The 14,349-nt window shown below is 40.6% G+C and overlaps 1 protein-coding gene across 1 annotated transcript in view; it reads right to left on the bottom strand.

Moving 5' to 3' along the window:
• SLMAP (sarcolemma associated protein) overlaps positions 1-14,349 on the bottom strand; it is an 87,227-nt gene that overhangs the window by 41,271 nt on the left and 31,607 nt on the right. The window contains exons 2-4 of the mRNA XM_015816328.1: positions 5,199-5,346; positions 2,354-2,426; positions 1,178-1,214 (exon numbers count right to left, since the gene is read on the bottom strand). Of these exons, the coding sequence (XP_015671814.1) occupies positions 1,178-1,214; positions 2,354-2,426; positions 5,199-5,346 (258 nt within the window). The remainder of the gene's footprint in view (positions 1-1,177; positions 1,215-2,353; positions 2,427-5,198; positions 5,347-14,349) is intronic.

Raw genomic sequence — 14,349 nt, 5'->3', positions numbered from 1 at the left:
TAAGAAAAAAATCAGAAATGAATTTGAATCTGTAAACGTTTACAAAGAAAATTGGGGTTAGTATTGTTTGTATTCAGAATAATTTGTATGAGGCAATATAAACACAGGAGAAATCAAATGTAATAACATACGACATTCATAAAAATGAGTTTGAACATGGAATGACTTCTACATCATATGCCTATCAAAATCCCTTTTTAATAATACAGAAATACAGTTTTAACAACTTTGTCCAGATATACAGACAATATAAATCTAAGAAAAGCCACACACACAACATAGTATTAAGTCTAATAAAAGAGTACAAAAAATGTAATGCAGCTTTCTCTAGGGCTCAATTTTCTTCCTTATATGGAAGAAGATAATCTAGTAAAATGCTTATTACCTTGGTAGAGTACTTAATATACAATTAGTCATTGTGCTGGAATGTTTAATGTTCAAGAAATTGTTTTTACATGGCCAACTGCAAAAGTACACAAGAATGTACCTGCACTGCAAAAGTCAACTTTCAAATCCACATTGGTATTTAACCTAGCCTCTATTAGTATGAAGATTAGAAATCAAGAGTATTGATAATTAGATTGTTATTGCTATAACTCTTGAAACTGTACATACATTCTAAATAATGTAAAACATAAGCAGTATACTATAACAACACCAAAACTTTATTTTAGTTTCTCAGCAGATAATGAAATTCAGGAATAAAATTTAATCTTTTAATTTTGGTTAAAATAAAAAAAGATTTAAATTAATCTTTTAATTAACTGATGACATGAGGATTCAAAAATTATAGTAATACAAATATCTATTTGATATAGTAATTAAAGTCTATCCCATGCAATTTAATGTATTTTGTGCCACAGCAAGTGAAAGTTATTTAAGTGATGCTAATCTGCCTTCATTAAGTAATCTGAAATAATTAAATAAGTTTGACAATAGGCAAAAAGCATAACAAGAAGCACTGACCACCCAATAATTTTTTATTTATATGTATTTATCTTAAACAGGAATACCACAAAAAGACATCTACATTTATACTACAGTATCATTATAGTTTGTTTAAGTTTGAAGGGTTAAGGAATTATATAAGACAATAAATCATAGCTCTGATCTGTGAGAAATATGCTGTCTCCCTTGCCCTCCTGGGATGCCAAAGGAGAAATGTTCTAAGGCTTACCTTATCAACAGGACTTGGTAATGGAGCATGGATGACACTATAGGGGGGGGGAAACAAAATCTATCAATTAAAAAATCTTTCCACCATATTTAGCAAAGAGGAAATCAACCTTGAGTTCAAGTTCTCTCTCTCTCCCTCTCCCCCCCCCCTCTCTCTCTCTCACACACACACAGCATTCCAAAATCAACAAAATTCTATATGCAATAAAAATATTCTTATCGCTGCCAACACCAATGATGCCAATTATAGAGAAACCAACAAAAGCACAGACATGATGCTCTGTATGTATGTGCACATGTATATTTGTCAGATGTTCTCCCCCCCAAATGATAGGATTAAGAGAAAAAATATTAATGAATAACTAAAATATCAGGTTAACTGATTCCTATCTGCACATATCAACCATTATCTTACATACAAATGCAGACCCTAGAAAAATAAAATTACAAAATTGCCTCCTTCCTTTTATCGAGAAACAGCAAAAAGGAAAAAGGAAAAATATAGTATGGAAATGAAATAAATGGAAGAGGTAGCTGCATGGTTGGCATAAAACTTTATGAAGATTAAGCAAGATGAAGAAATGACTGGATGAGGAAAGAAAAAAGGAGGCAAATGTTTATATTAATGTTTCTTTATGATAATATTCATGTTAAGACCATGCCTGCATTCATTGGAATCTTTTGCTCAATTCTTTGCTTTTAACATCTTCTTTTATTTTTTATCAAGGAATGTATGAGTACCTTCCCAATTATTAGATAATTATTTTGGGAAGTACAGTATTTGTTATCTATTAGCATTCTAGAAAATACTATTATACTGTGCTATATTCTATAAGATTTCACAGATGCACAAAATTATGCATTATATTTGAAAAATTCAATAAAACATTTCAGAAATCTAGGTTTGTTATGCAATAATAACAATACATTGTCCAAACTGTTTATATTAAATAGATACATCATACTGAATACCCCAAACTGCTTACAATATATAAAAAACCATTTACCAAAAAAGATAATATTCCTATTATCTCTCAAAATGGGCTATTCAAGCATGCCAGCCATAGCTCATGTATTAACATTCTTGAATAAAAAAATCAGGCTGTCCTTATATATAGGGAAATTCTCTAATATCCGGATATATTGGACACTAAAATAATGTTGAAGTTGCACTTACTCTGACCGTAGCCTAGCTTCCATACCATCAGGGAGAAATAGTTTTATTGTTGAGACAATGCATCCATGAGTGACTGTAAAAAAAATTAAGACTTTAAGTTTAAGTAGCCAGTTGCTAAAAATTACATTATTAAAAGCAATTTATTATAACTGCAATAATGTTACCTAGAAGGAACAAAAGCAATACACAGATGAAAACTGAACACTACAGGAAAAAGAAAGATCAAATATTCTTTCATTTAAAAAAAAAAAAAAAGTAGTAAGCCATTTAAAAATATCAGGAAGACCCAAGTCCCATACTACTTCCCACCTTGTGCTATGGATCCAATTCTGAAATATTCTGACATCTCCTTGAAAACTGAAACATTTTTCAGATAATTCATCTGGGATCAGAAAAAGCACCCAGCAGATCATTTCACAAGCGCAGAACAAAAACAATAAAAATTGATCAATTCCCCAATGTAAAAGACTTAAAAATAGCTAAGAAAAATAGACAAGAATAAAACTAGAAAATCCACCCAGTATATGAAGCAAACTGTTCAATAAATTTTGGAAAAAAGTGTTTGGTAACAATGATAAACAAGGCCAGGGAAAGGAACCCTATTGATTTTATTTATTACTGAATAATGGTTAGCATTTCTCCCCAGCGATCATATTGGCTATAGCAATTGGAAGATGTATGTCAATACCATTTAAAGGGTGGCAGGTTCCTCAGCCTTGCTTTAAGTACCATGAAAGAATTTTAAAATGCCATGCACATTATCCTGTGGCAATAAAATTATTTTTCAAATTCTGAGAAGCTCTCTAGAAAACTGTCTTCCATTATCAAGAAATTCTCATGAGTTAGAGTATCAATTCATGAGAATTAGTAATCTGCCCTGAAAAAGTATTGTGTGCACTTTTGAATTTGTTTGAATTGAATCTGCTTCAATATGAGACAAAAAGCAAAAACCACTAACAGCAATTGCACTTAGACTTATATGCCGCTTCACAGTGCTTTTCAGCCCACTCTAAGCGGTTTACAACATCAGCCTATTGCCCCCAACAATCCGGTCCTCATTTTATCGACCTTGGAAGGATGGAAGGCTGAGTCAACCTTGAGCCGGTCAGGATCGAATGCCTGCAATCGGCAGAGTTAGCCTGCAATACTGATTCTAACCACTATGCCACTACAGCTCCTAAAAAATCACGAATGCCAGAGATTTTAAATGAATACGAAGTAACGGAAGGTTGGAAAAAGCATTTTAGAGATACATATGGGGATGACAGTGATAAAACTGATGTTATAAATGCTAATGCCCAAAAAATATAGATGAAAAGGAAGTCATAGTGTTGAAAAATGGTAAGGCTGTAACTGAGTTGCACTTAGAAACAAGCTGGTAACCACTACAGCTTTGTAAGAGGGATATAATATAAATTTTCATCCACCAATTTTATTACTATTACATTCTAGATCGGTGTAATTTTCAAAGACTTTTCAAATGTAACCTGAAAAAGAGTACATACAGTTGCATCCAATTCAGATACAATTGAGGAATATAATTTAAATATATTTATTTAAATAAACAAACAAATACATTTGTTTAAATAAGTACACCAAATTTATAAGGCCACTACTTCATATCTTTGAGAGGTCTAATAAATTTGATTTATAAATAATGTTTTAGCCAAATCATTCCATAAAGAATCAGTGTGTTAGCTTAAGCTGAATAAAAGTGTTTCTTATTCTGTTTTTCAAGCATCCTAATACTGGTAGTCCTCAACTTACGGCCACAATTGAGCCCAAAATTTATGTTGTTAATTGAGAAATTTGTTAAGTGAGTTTTGCCCCATTTTATGACTTTTCTTGCCACATTTGTTAAGTGAATCCTGAAGTTGTTGTTGCAAAAGGTGATCACATGATGGGACACTGCAACCATCATAAAATGAACCAACTGTTAAGCATCCAAACGTAAATCACGTGACCGGGGGGGGGGGCTGCTGCAATGGTCATAAGTATGAAAAATAGTCATAAGTTACTTTTTTCAGTGCTGAATGAACTGTTGTAACCTATTTAAAAAAGCTGAATCCAGAAGTTCCTCCCCTAAGATATAAAACTGATTGCTTAAAAGGTATGGTATCTCATCCAAACTACACTGAATTCTTAGTCTAGAGACCATCTGCTTCCTATCCTGCTTCTTACCCTACTCTGCTTTGTTGACTTATTAAACCCTATCCAGCCCATAACTGCTGCTACATACTCATTCAGAAACCCAACAGCTTCCCTGGTAATGGACAAAAAAGAGAAACATGTTTGCTTATCATGTGTAGCACACCCCAATTTCCCTAGCTTATCCCAATAATTTTATTTTAATATTCTAATCTCCAGAGGGTTGAATATGAGTCTTCCAGTTTCACCTTCTGTAACTGATTTCAGAAAGAAAGGAATTAATGTAAAATCATGCCTCTCAAACCCATTCTCACCTGGCAGGCTAAAGGTAATACAGTCACAGATTAAAAGGTCTCAGTTATAGTGTCCAACGATAAGCATGGCCAGATATAACCTAAGACAACCCTCATGAATTCCAAGAAGTCTATAAAGTTGCTCCAGTCAGGGTGATTTCTAAATCAGCACTGCACCTATCCCAACTAGCTCAGGTAGAATAACCACTGGATAATGGGGAAAGCATCATCATCTGAGAAAGTGAGGTATACTTGCCTCACTTCTTGAAGAAACTTATTAAAGACAATGCTTTAACAATATCAAGCTCAAACACCCATAGTATGCATTTGTTTAAAGCTTTTTTGTGATAAAATGTACTTGATATTACAAAGGCAGAAGAGAAAAAAATAATCCATACTCTTACCTTTCCGTGTGTTCTCTGTTACATCTACACCAAACTGTATAATATCACCAGACAGAATTTCACATGGTGGACTCTCTTCAGATCCTCTGCTCAATCGCTGACTATTTATAAAGGTACCATTACTGCTCTTAGTGTCTTGAAGATAGAACTGTAAGAAAAACAGAAAAATCCTGTAATTTTATCTTACATATTGTTTAAAGTTTGTCAAATTTAATATTAAAATCAAAAGAGATTTATGATGATAATTCAAGTACACTCAGATAATATCTATATTATCATTGCAGCAGAGTAGTAAAAGAGTTTATTTCTTACATTTCGAGAATGAAAGAATCCCACAGTTGATCATCTATTCATTGCATTGCATTCACTCTTATTCTGCTATCTAGAAATTTAGCCATATTAAACTTTAATAAATTATGTACTATCTGAATAATTGTCTGTCTTTCTTTTCTACTTCACCCTAACTCTCCATTACTTCCCTGAGAACTGTGCTGTCCCTCAGCAAAGTAGAAGTAGAAGCATTTGCAGAAGTTTGTTTTAAACAACAATATAAATATCCAGAATTCTATTCATGAGTGAGAGAGCTATGGAAAATAATCATTCTGAATTTTCACTTCATAACAAGTATATTTAAAATTAAGGCAAAAAATGAAAGGGAACAAATTGAGAATAAAGGTGCTCTATGAGAAAGCCTTCATCCATTAATGCCCTCCACACAATTTTCTTCATTTTCATTGACAAAATAAACATTGTGAAGGAAAAGAGATTCTATAACACATAGAACCAAAGAAAGTAAATTGCTGATTCTTTCATCCAAGAGCACCCAATATCTGTAGTAGAAGTTGGGGGGGAGAGCAAACTCCCACTTTCTTCTAACACCGATGCTGTTACCTAGTTTGATAATGAAATGTCTGCAAGAAAATCACCAAACTCAGAGAGCACCAAGAACCCCATACTTACACAGTTTTCAACTGCAATGTGTAATAAAGCATTTAACAGAGCAGTGCTTATACAAATATCCTGTTTGAACCATCAAAGCACTACATGTCCTCATAGGTTTAGTATGGAGCTTTAAGGGCCTCCTCACATCACATAAGCAGGCATAGATATGTGCAGATGATAGCTCCACAAGGAATGCCACTGAAACAAAAATGTCAGTTGCTTCATTTTAACATCAGTTCTCGTGGAAATGTCATCTCTATGTGCACACAATGTCCAACAACATGCAGTAGAAGTGCAGCCGCACCTCTGAGAGGATGATTCTCCAATACTTCAAGCAATGAAATCAGAGTTGTAAAATTCTTGCTTAATGAAACATCCCCTTAATGATTCTCATAACTTTAATATTTAATATTTTAGACCCAATTTATTGTATTATAGAACTTCATGTTTTAAAATGTAAATTTCAATTTAAAACTGTATGTGTTTTGTTTTTCAAGCACTAAAGTAGGCTAGCAAATGAAATTATGCTCATCCTGTTTCATTCAGGCTCTCAGAACTATTTGTCCTTCCAGTTTCAGAGATGTTACACCAACATCATGATATATGCCATCAAATCTAAAAAGAGCAATATAGACTGGATTCTAGAGACAGAAATAGTATTGCATGAATAACAGATTAACAGAAATAACAAGAAGCAACTTTTAATACATTTCTTTTGTTAGGTTCTTGATGCTCTTTGAGCTTTGTTAAATGTTTATGTGTTAAAAGTCTGAGGCATGTTCATCTCTAAATACTTAAACAAATACAAACACAATTTCAATTGGTAAGCAAAAAACATTTTAGATCAGACCCAAAATATGTCAGGTAATTCCTAGAAATCTGGCATTCTAACAAATCAGCCCTATCTACATACCATTTAATTTTAATTTGATGGCATAATAGAAAACATAGAAAACAGAAAACATCCAGTGTGGGCCAAATGTATAATAATTTCAGAAATACTGAGCACATTTATAGTTAATAAGTTGAGCATATGAATTGTTAGGGTGTAAGAAATGTTCTGTTAAAATTTTGTTTGGGCTGTAACATTCTGCTTATCCAGAAATAAATAATATTGGCATAAACATTTTAATTAATAAATAAAATATTTTATTTTTGTTAGCTTTAACTGAAGTCTGCATTAAAAACTACTTTAGTCAAATATTTCAGGGTATAATTGTTTTTATTACTTCTTTATTACCTAATACCTACTGTCTGTTATTTATGGAATTTAAACAAAGCTGAAATTTTCTAAATTGAATATCATTATAATTAATTGTAATTAATGATTTTATCATATTGTAGATCACAAAAAACTGTCAAGTAATAGCACCATCTAGTTTCTATAACAGAGCAACATAGATTACACTCCAATAATAAAATTATTAAAATACAATAATAATATAACAATATTTCCACAAGACCTGTTTTACTCTTTCTAGAGGCTCATAAGTTAAAAATGTACATACTCCTGCACTTCAAAAATCTAAACAACACAAGTTGGTCTTTGAATTTTGCCTGAATGCCATTGTAGTATACAGTAAAATGTTTGTTATACGTGACTTTTATGGACTCAGAATTCAGAACTTTCAATGGATTTGACTCAATAAATGGTCAGAGATTTCATATCTATTGTCAAGATGTCTAACTTGACTGAGATATGAATCCATTGAGTATCTCTTAATGAAGATTTTTCCTAGGTGAGACCCAGAACTTTGTGGTAGATGTAATCCCCTTGGAGGCTATCCATACTAGATTCAACATATAGTAATACAGTAAGGCATTTGATAAAGTAGACCACAACCTACTCCTTGGTAAGCTAGAAAAAGATGGAATAGACAACATCACCATCAGATGGATCTGTAGCTGGCTGGCAAACCGTACTCAACGAGTAGTCCTCAATGGCACTACATTCACATGGAGAGAAGTAAGCAGTGGGGTACCACAAGGTTCCATCTTAGGCCAAGTATTTTTCAATATCTTCATAAATGATTTAGATGAAGGAATTGAAGGGGAACTCAGCAAATTTGCAGATGACACCAAACTGGCAGAAGTAGCCAACACCCCAGAAGACAAACTCAGGATCCAAAAAAGATCTTGACAAACTTGAACAATGGGCCCTATCCAACAAAATGAGTTTCAATGTGGAGAAAAGCAAAGTTTTACATTTAGGCAGGAAAAATCAAAGGTACAAGTACAGATTGGGCAAAACCTGGCTCAAAAACAATAACTATGAGAGGGACCTTGGAATCCTAGTGGACGATCACTTGACTATGAGCAAGCAGTGTGCAGCAGCAGCAGCCAAAAAAGCTAATATAATCCTGGGTTATATAAACAGAGGCATAGAATCAAGATGGTACAGGAGTGTCAAACTCACAACGTCACGTGACGTGTCACGATGTATCATGACTTTTTTTCCATTGCCAGCAATAGGGTGGGTGCAGTTTCGGCATGACGCATTCGGCCCGTGGGCCGGCAGTTTGACACCCCTGCCCTAGTAAAACCATACCTGGAATATTGCAGCCAATTCTGGTCACCATATCACAAAAAAGATGTTGAGTGTTTAGAGAAAATTCAGAGAAGAGCAACTAAGATGATTAAAGGCCTGGAGACTAAAACATACAAAGAACGGCTGCAGGACTTGGCTTTGGTTAGTCTAAAGAAAAGAAATAGGGGAGACATGATAGTGTTCCAGTATTTGAGGGGCTGCCACCAAAAAGAAGGGGTCATGTTATTCACCAAAGCACCAGAGGGCAGGACAAGAAACAATGGTTGGAAACTGATCAAAGAGAGAAGCAACCTGGAATTAAGGAGAAACTTCCTGACAACGAGGACAAGTAACTAGTGGAACAGCTTGCCCTGGGCGCTCCAACACTGGAGATTTTTAAGAAGAGGCTGGACAGTCACTTGTCTGAGATGGTATAGGTGCTTGAGCAGGAGGCTGGACTAGAAGACCTCCAAGGTCCCTTCCATCTCTATTCTATTCTGATAGAATCTTGATTTGTAATAAATCTACTTTATTATAGGTTCTAGTGACTGGGTAAGTTATTAATTCTGCACTGTCTATGCTATTTTCAAATCACTGCATGTTGCATTGACCACTATGAACAAAGTCTCTGAATGGTGGAAAGATAATTAATATTGACCCATGCCTAAATACTCATTGATGGGGCGTTGTCTTACCTGAACGCCTTTTCTCAGTACGGAGATGGAGAATTCACACATATGGGTTTTCATTGGATGCCTGCTCTTGAGACCAAGTAGTCAAACTTGACACGCCCCCTCTTGCTGGCCAGTCTTTAACGAGGGCGAAGTGACTGAAGATGGAACTCCACAACCGAGAGTCTGGGGATGTTACCGGACACTGACCTCAAGGGGTGGGTGTGAATTCTCCATCTCCGTACTGAGAAAAGGCGTTCAGGTAAGACAACGCCCCTTCTCCAGTACGGGAGATGGAGAATTCACACATATGGGACATACCAAAGCCCACAGTCCCAATGGGTGGGAAACATAGGAGCCCTAAATAGAGTCTCCAGCAACCACCTGCTGAAGAACCCTTCTTCCAAAGGAAGCATCTGCCGCAGCAAAACGGTCAATCTTGTAATGACGTACAAACGGGGAAGGCGACGCCCAAGTCGCAGCCCTACAAATCTCGTCAATGGACGCCTGGGTAGACCATGCCGCAGAGGTCGCAGCGCTACGAGTGGAATGTGCAGTAATATGCCTAGGAGCCGGCAGTGATGAGGACTGGTACGCCTCCGCAATACAGGTCCTGATCCACCTGCCAATAGTACCAGAGGAAACCTTCTGGCCCAAAGAGGCCGGACGGTAGGAAACAAATAGGGCCTCTGACCTACGAAAAGGTTCTGTACGTTTAATATAACGCCGCAACGCCCTACGGACGTCTAGCGTGTGCCACTGCCGCTCCAAGTCGTGGGAAGGATGGGGTCAAAAATTGGGCAAGATGACTGCCTGTGCCCTGTGGAAAAGAGAATTAACTTTGGGAACAAAGGTGGGATCTAGACGAAGGACCACTCTATCGCTGTGAAAAATACAAAGATCACTTCTGACCGATAAAGCGGCCAACTCAGAGATGCGTCTGGCCGACGTGATCGCTATCAAGAACGCAACCTTAAGAGAGAGGTTCCGCAATGGAACAGTTCTTATTGGCTCGAAGGGCGGCTTTGTAAGAGCTCGAAGTATGAGCGGTAACTCCCAAGAAGGATATCTGTGTACCATGGGAGGTCTAGTGTTACAGGCGCCCTTAATAAAAGCCCGAATCCTGGGATGGTGTGCCAGAGGAACTGAATCTGCACAGGTAAATAATGTAGACAAGGCAGCCACCTGTCTGCGTATGGTTGCAGGGGCGAGGCCTTTGTCCAGACCATCTAAAAGATAGTCCACTATCTGCGGGATAGAAAGGTTGCGTATGTCCAGTTGACGACTCCGGCACCAAAGGCAAAAATTCTTCCAAGTAGAATCATAAATGCGATTGGTCGCCGGACGTCGGGAAGCTTGAATCATGGAAATGGCACGAGCGGAAAATAGTTCTTGGGCCATTATGCTGCGCTCAATTGCCAAACGGTCAGTTGTAACCATTGGGGTTCCGGATGTTGAAGGGACCCCTGATGTAACGACACCCGGTGAGGGGGAATTTTCCACGGAGGGAATCTGGAAAGTGTCATCAAATCTGCAAACCACGGCCTCTGAGGCCAATACGGTGCCACCAGGATCACCTCCGCCCGTTCCCGAAGAATCTTGCGTATGGTCGCCGGTATGAGGGGTAGCGGAGGGAAGGCGGAAAGCAGGCCCTGCGGCCATGGACTCCTCAGGGCGTCTGTACCCTCCGCTCCCGGAAGGAGATAACGGGAATAATACCTGGGAAGTTGAGCGTTGCTTGCTGAAGCAAACAGGTCGAGGACCGGACGCCCAAAACGGTGAGATATTTCGGAGAACAGGTCCGGGTGCAGTCCCCACTCCGAGGGGTCCACTGTGGCGCGACTCAGCAGGTCTGCTTGCTGGTTGTTGACCCCTGAGATGTGCTCGGCTTTGATGGAGGCTAGGTTGAGTTCCGCCCAGGAAATCAGGAGCCGTGCCTCGGACATCAAGGCCCTGGACCTGGTGCCCCCCTGACGGTTGACATGTGCTTTGGACGCCACGTTGTCCGTGAGGACCAGAACGTGACGACCTTTGATTGTATGTCCGAATTGGCGTAGAGCCAGGTGTATGGCCCTGAGCTCCAGCCAATTTATGTTGTGTCTCAAGTCTGTGCGTGACCAGCGGCCTTGCGCAAACTGAGACCGTAGATGGGCCCCCCATCCGAACAGACTAGCGTCTGTAGTGATGGTGATGCGGTCTGGTTCCTTGAAGGGTGACCCCTTGCTTATAGCCCGCGAGAACCACCAGCGGAGCGCTTTGCGAACCTGAACCGGAACTCTGACCTGATGACTGGATGCACTGGTATTTGTGCGTTGGAATGGGAGTAGGAACCACTGTAGGTCCCGCAAGTGTAGTCTGGCCCAGGGAACAATGGCTATGCAGGAGACCATCTTTCCTAATAGTTGAGACAGTAGGAGTAACGGGACAGAATGTTCCTTGTACACCCGGCGAGCCAGGTCCCTGATGCTGACCACTCGCTCCTGGGAGAGATAGACCATGCAATTGGAGGTGTCTATCATGGCCCCCAGGTGCAAGAGTCTGGACGCGGGAACCGTCTGGCTCTTTTGAAAATTGACCGAGAAGCCATGAAGTTGAAGTACCTGAATGGCGTGGTTCACATCCCTCTGAGCTGCCTGGAAAGAGGACGCCTGAATTAGAATATCGTCCAGGTAGTACTGGACGCGAATGGGGACCTTCCTCAACTGGGCTGCCAGGACGGCCAGGATTTTTGTGAATACCCTGGGGGCCGACGAAAGACCGAAGGGGAGGGCCCTGTACTGAAAGTGTTTGCTCTTGTAACAAAACCTCAGGAACCGGCGGTGAGCTGGATGAATGGGGATGTGAAGAAAGGCCTCTGTGAGGTCTATTGATGCTAAAAAATCCCCGTCTGATCCCTCCTAGTATGGACTGGAGGGATTGCATCTTGAACTTTTTGTAAGTGATGTAATGATTGGTGGATGGCCTCCTGCATAAGTTCCCGTTTCTGTGGATTTCTGGAAACGGAACAAAGAATGAGTCGTTCTGGGGGTGTGGCTAGAAACTCCAGGGACAGACCGTGCTGGATGGATTGCAGCACCCAGCTGTCCGTGGAGGAAAGTTCCCACCAGTGGAAGAAGTGAGCTAGCCGCCCCCCGATGGGAAGGAACGTGTGTGAGTCATTTGAACTTCCTAAATGGGCGTCCTGCCCCACAAAATGGTTGTTTGCTTTGGCCCTGCTGTCTGGGTCTAAACCCGGTCCTGTCGTAAGGACGGTCGTATGGCCTCTCTCTGGGAGTATAAGAGCGGGAAGTCTGGGTGGCAGAGACTCCCGCTGTCTGTCGAAAGGACTGCCTACGAAAGTAGGGGGTGGGTCGTTTGTCAGACTTCTTAATTATATGAGCCATGGCTTTGCATTTATCTTTGTTCTCTACCAGATAAGGGGCAAGGGATTCCCCAAATAAATTATTGCCCAGATAAGGTGCCGACGCAAGACTCCATTTAAGTCTGGTATCAGCCTGTCAATGCTTCAGCCATAACATCCTTCTGGCCGTGATGTTAGAAGCCAAGGATCTGGAGGCAAAAACAGCAGACTGAAGAGAGGCGTCTCCAGCGTACTCAGTGGCCGCCACCATTTTACTTAGATCCTGATGAGTACGTAAGTCTTCAGCAGGGACCCTGGCTTGGAGCTGACGCAGCCAAAGAAGGGTGGTTCTGACAAAAAATGATGTGCAGCTGGCCGTTTTAATTGCCCAGGCCGCTGATTGATGCGTCTTCCTGAATGTATGCTCCCATTTTTTATCGTCCGCTTTAAGTGCCTGTGTCAAGTCCCCAGCAACGTCCGTTTGGGATACCAATGGGGTCCAAGCCTCGTCTACCTTAGGGACCTCCAGCGCGTCACTGAGATCAGTGGAGGTGCCGAATAGCTTTCTGTCGGTCCCACTAACGGAAGGAAATGAGGCCGGGGAAGCCCATGGCTTCTTAATCCCTTTAAGGAAGATGGAGGGGCATGGAACATGGTGTTCGGTAGCCACTTTCTCAAAGAATATTGGGTAAGGGTCGGTATCTGACGCCACTGGTGGTTGAGGGAATTGGTCTGACCCTAAGTTTGCGGTTGCTGTAGCCTTACGAAGAATTGACAGGAAATGAGTCGGATTACAGAGACCCCCCGAAGTGGAAGGTTCAGGAGGGAGTTCCTCATCTTCCGAAAGCAGAAGATCCGGCTGTTCCCCACCTTAAGGGGAAGAGAAACCACTCACTGAAGAGTGTGCAGGAGACATAGGCTCCTGAATCATGGGGAATTCTACGGGGATCTCGTAAGGGGACATAGCCGAGGTGGAAGCCCCCTGATCAGGTGAATGAGAGGAGCGCTGGGCTAAGGCTCTATCCACCACCTTGGAAAGCAAGGCCTCAAGGCACGCGTCAGCAAAAATGTCTGCCAAGTCCACCCCCCTGGAATCCGTAGCCAAGGGCGTGACTGTGGACTCTGAAACTGTCCCCGGAGGAATTGTGGGGTGTTGAACCACAGTGGGGGGAGAACCTATGTTCACTGGGGTTCCTGGAACAGACCATACGCCCTGGACAGAGGCAGAAGGTCCTAATGGCAAATCAATCTCAGTATCCTCCAGCTGCCTTGACTCAATCCCGGCTTGCCTCTGCACTCTGGAGAACTCCTTCTCCAGAGCCTGGTGTCTACGGCTGGCTTGCTTCTCCGCCAGCTTAGAAGGCTTCTTGAGCATGTGTTTAGTTTTGGCTTTTGCCTTGCCTGCCGTCCCCTGTCCAGAGGGCGTAGTGCAGCCGTGACTGGAAGATGGAGTGGATTGAGGTAACGAAGAGCCTTCCATCCCAGTGGAGCAGTCTCAGATAGGCTGAGGTGACGCTCTGGCAGGCAAGAAGCTGGCGGAGGCGGAGTTGGAACAAACACAGAGGCTGTTCCCCTGACCACCCGACCCAAAAAATTATTAAGGTTCTCTCTGGGCTATGGTCACGGTCCTTGAGTGAGGTACCGAAGGCACGGTTGGAACCACACACTGGG

Source organism: Protobothrops mucrosquamatus, unplaced genomic scaffold, assembly GCF_001527695.2.
Source record: "Protobothrops mucrosquamatus isolate PMUCROS unplaced genomic scaffold, P.Mucros_1.0 scaffold428, whole genome shotgun sequence".
Classification (NCBI taxonomy): domain Eukaryota; kingdom Metazoa; phylum Chordata; class Lepidosauria; order Squamata; family Viperidae; genus Protobothrops; species Protobothrops mucrosquamatus.
Note: the sequence above shows the minus strand (reverse complement) of the source record. Positions and strands in the feature narration are given on the sequence as shown.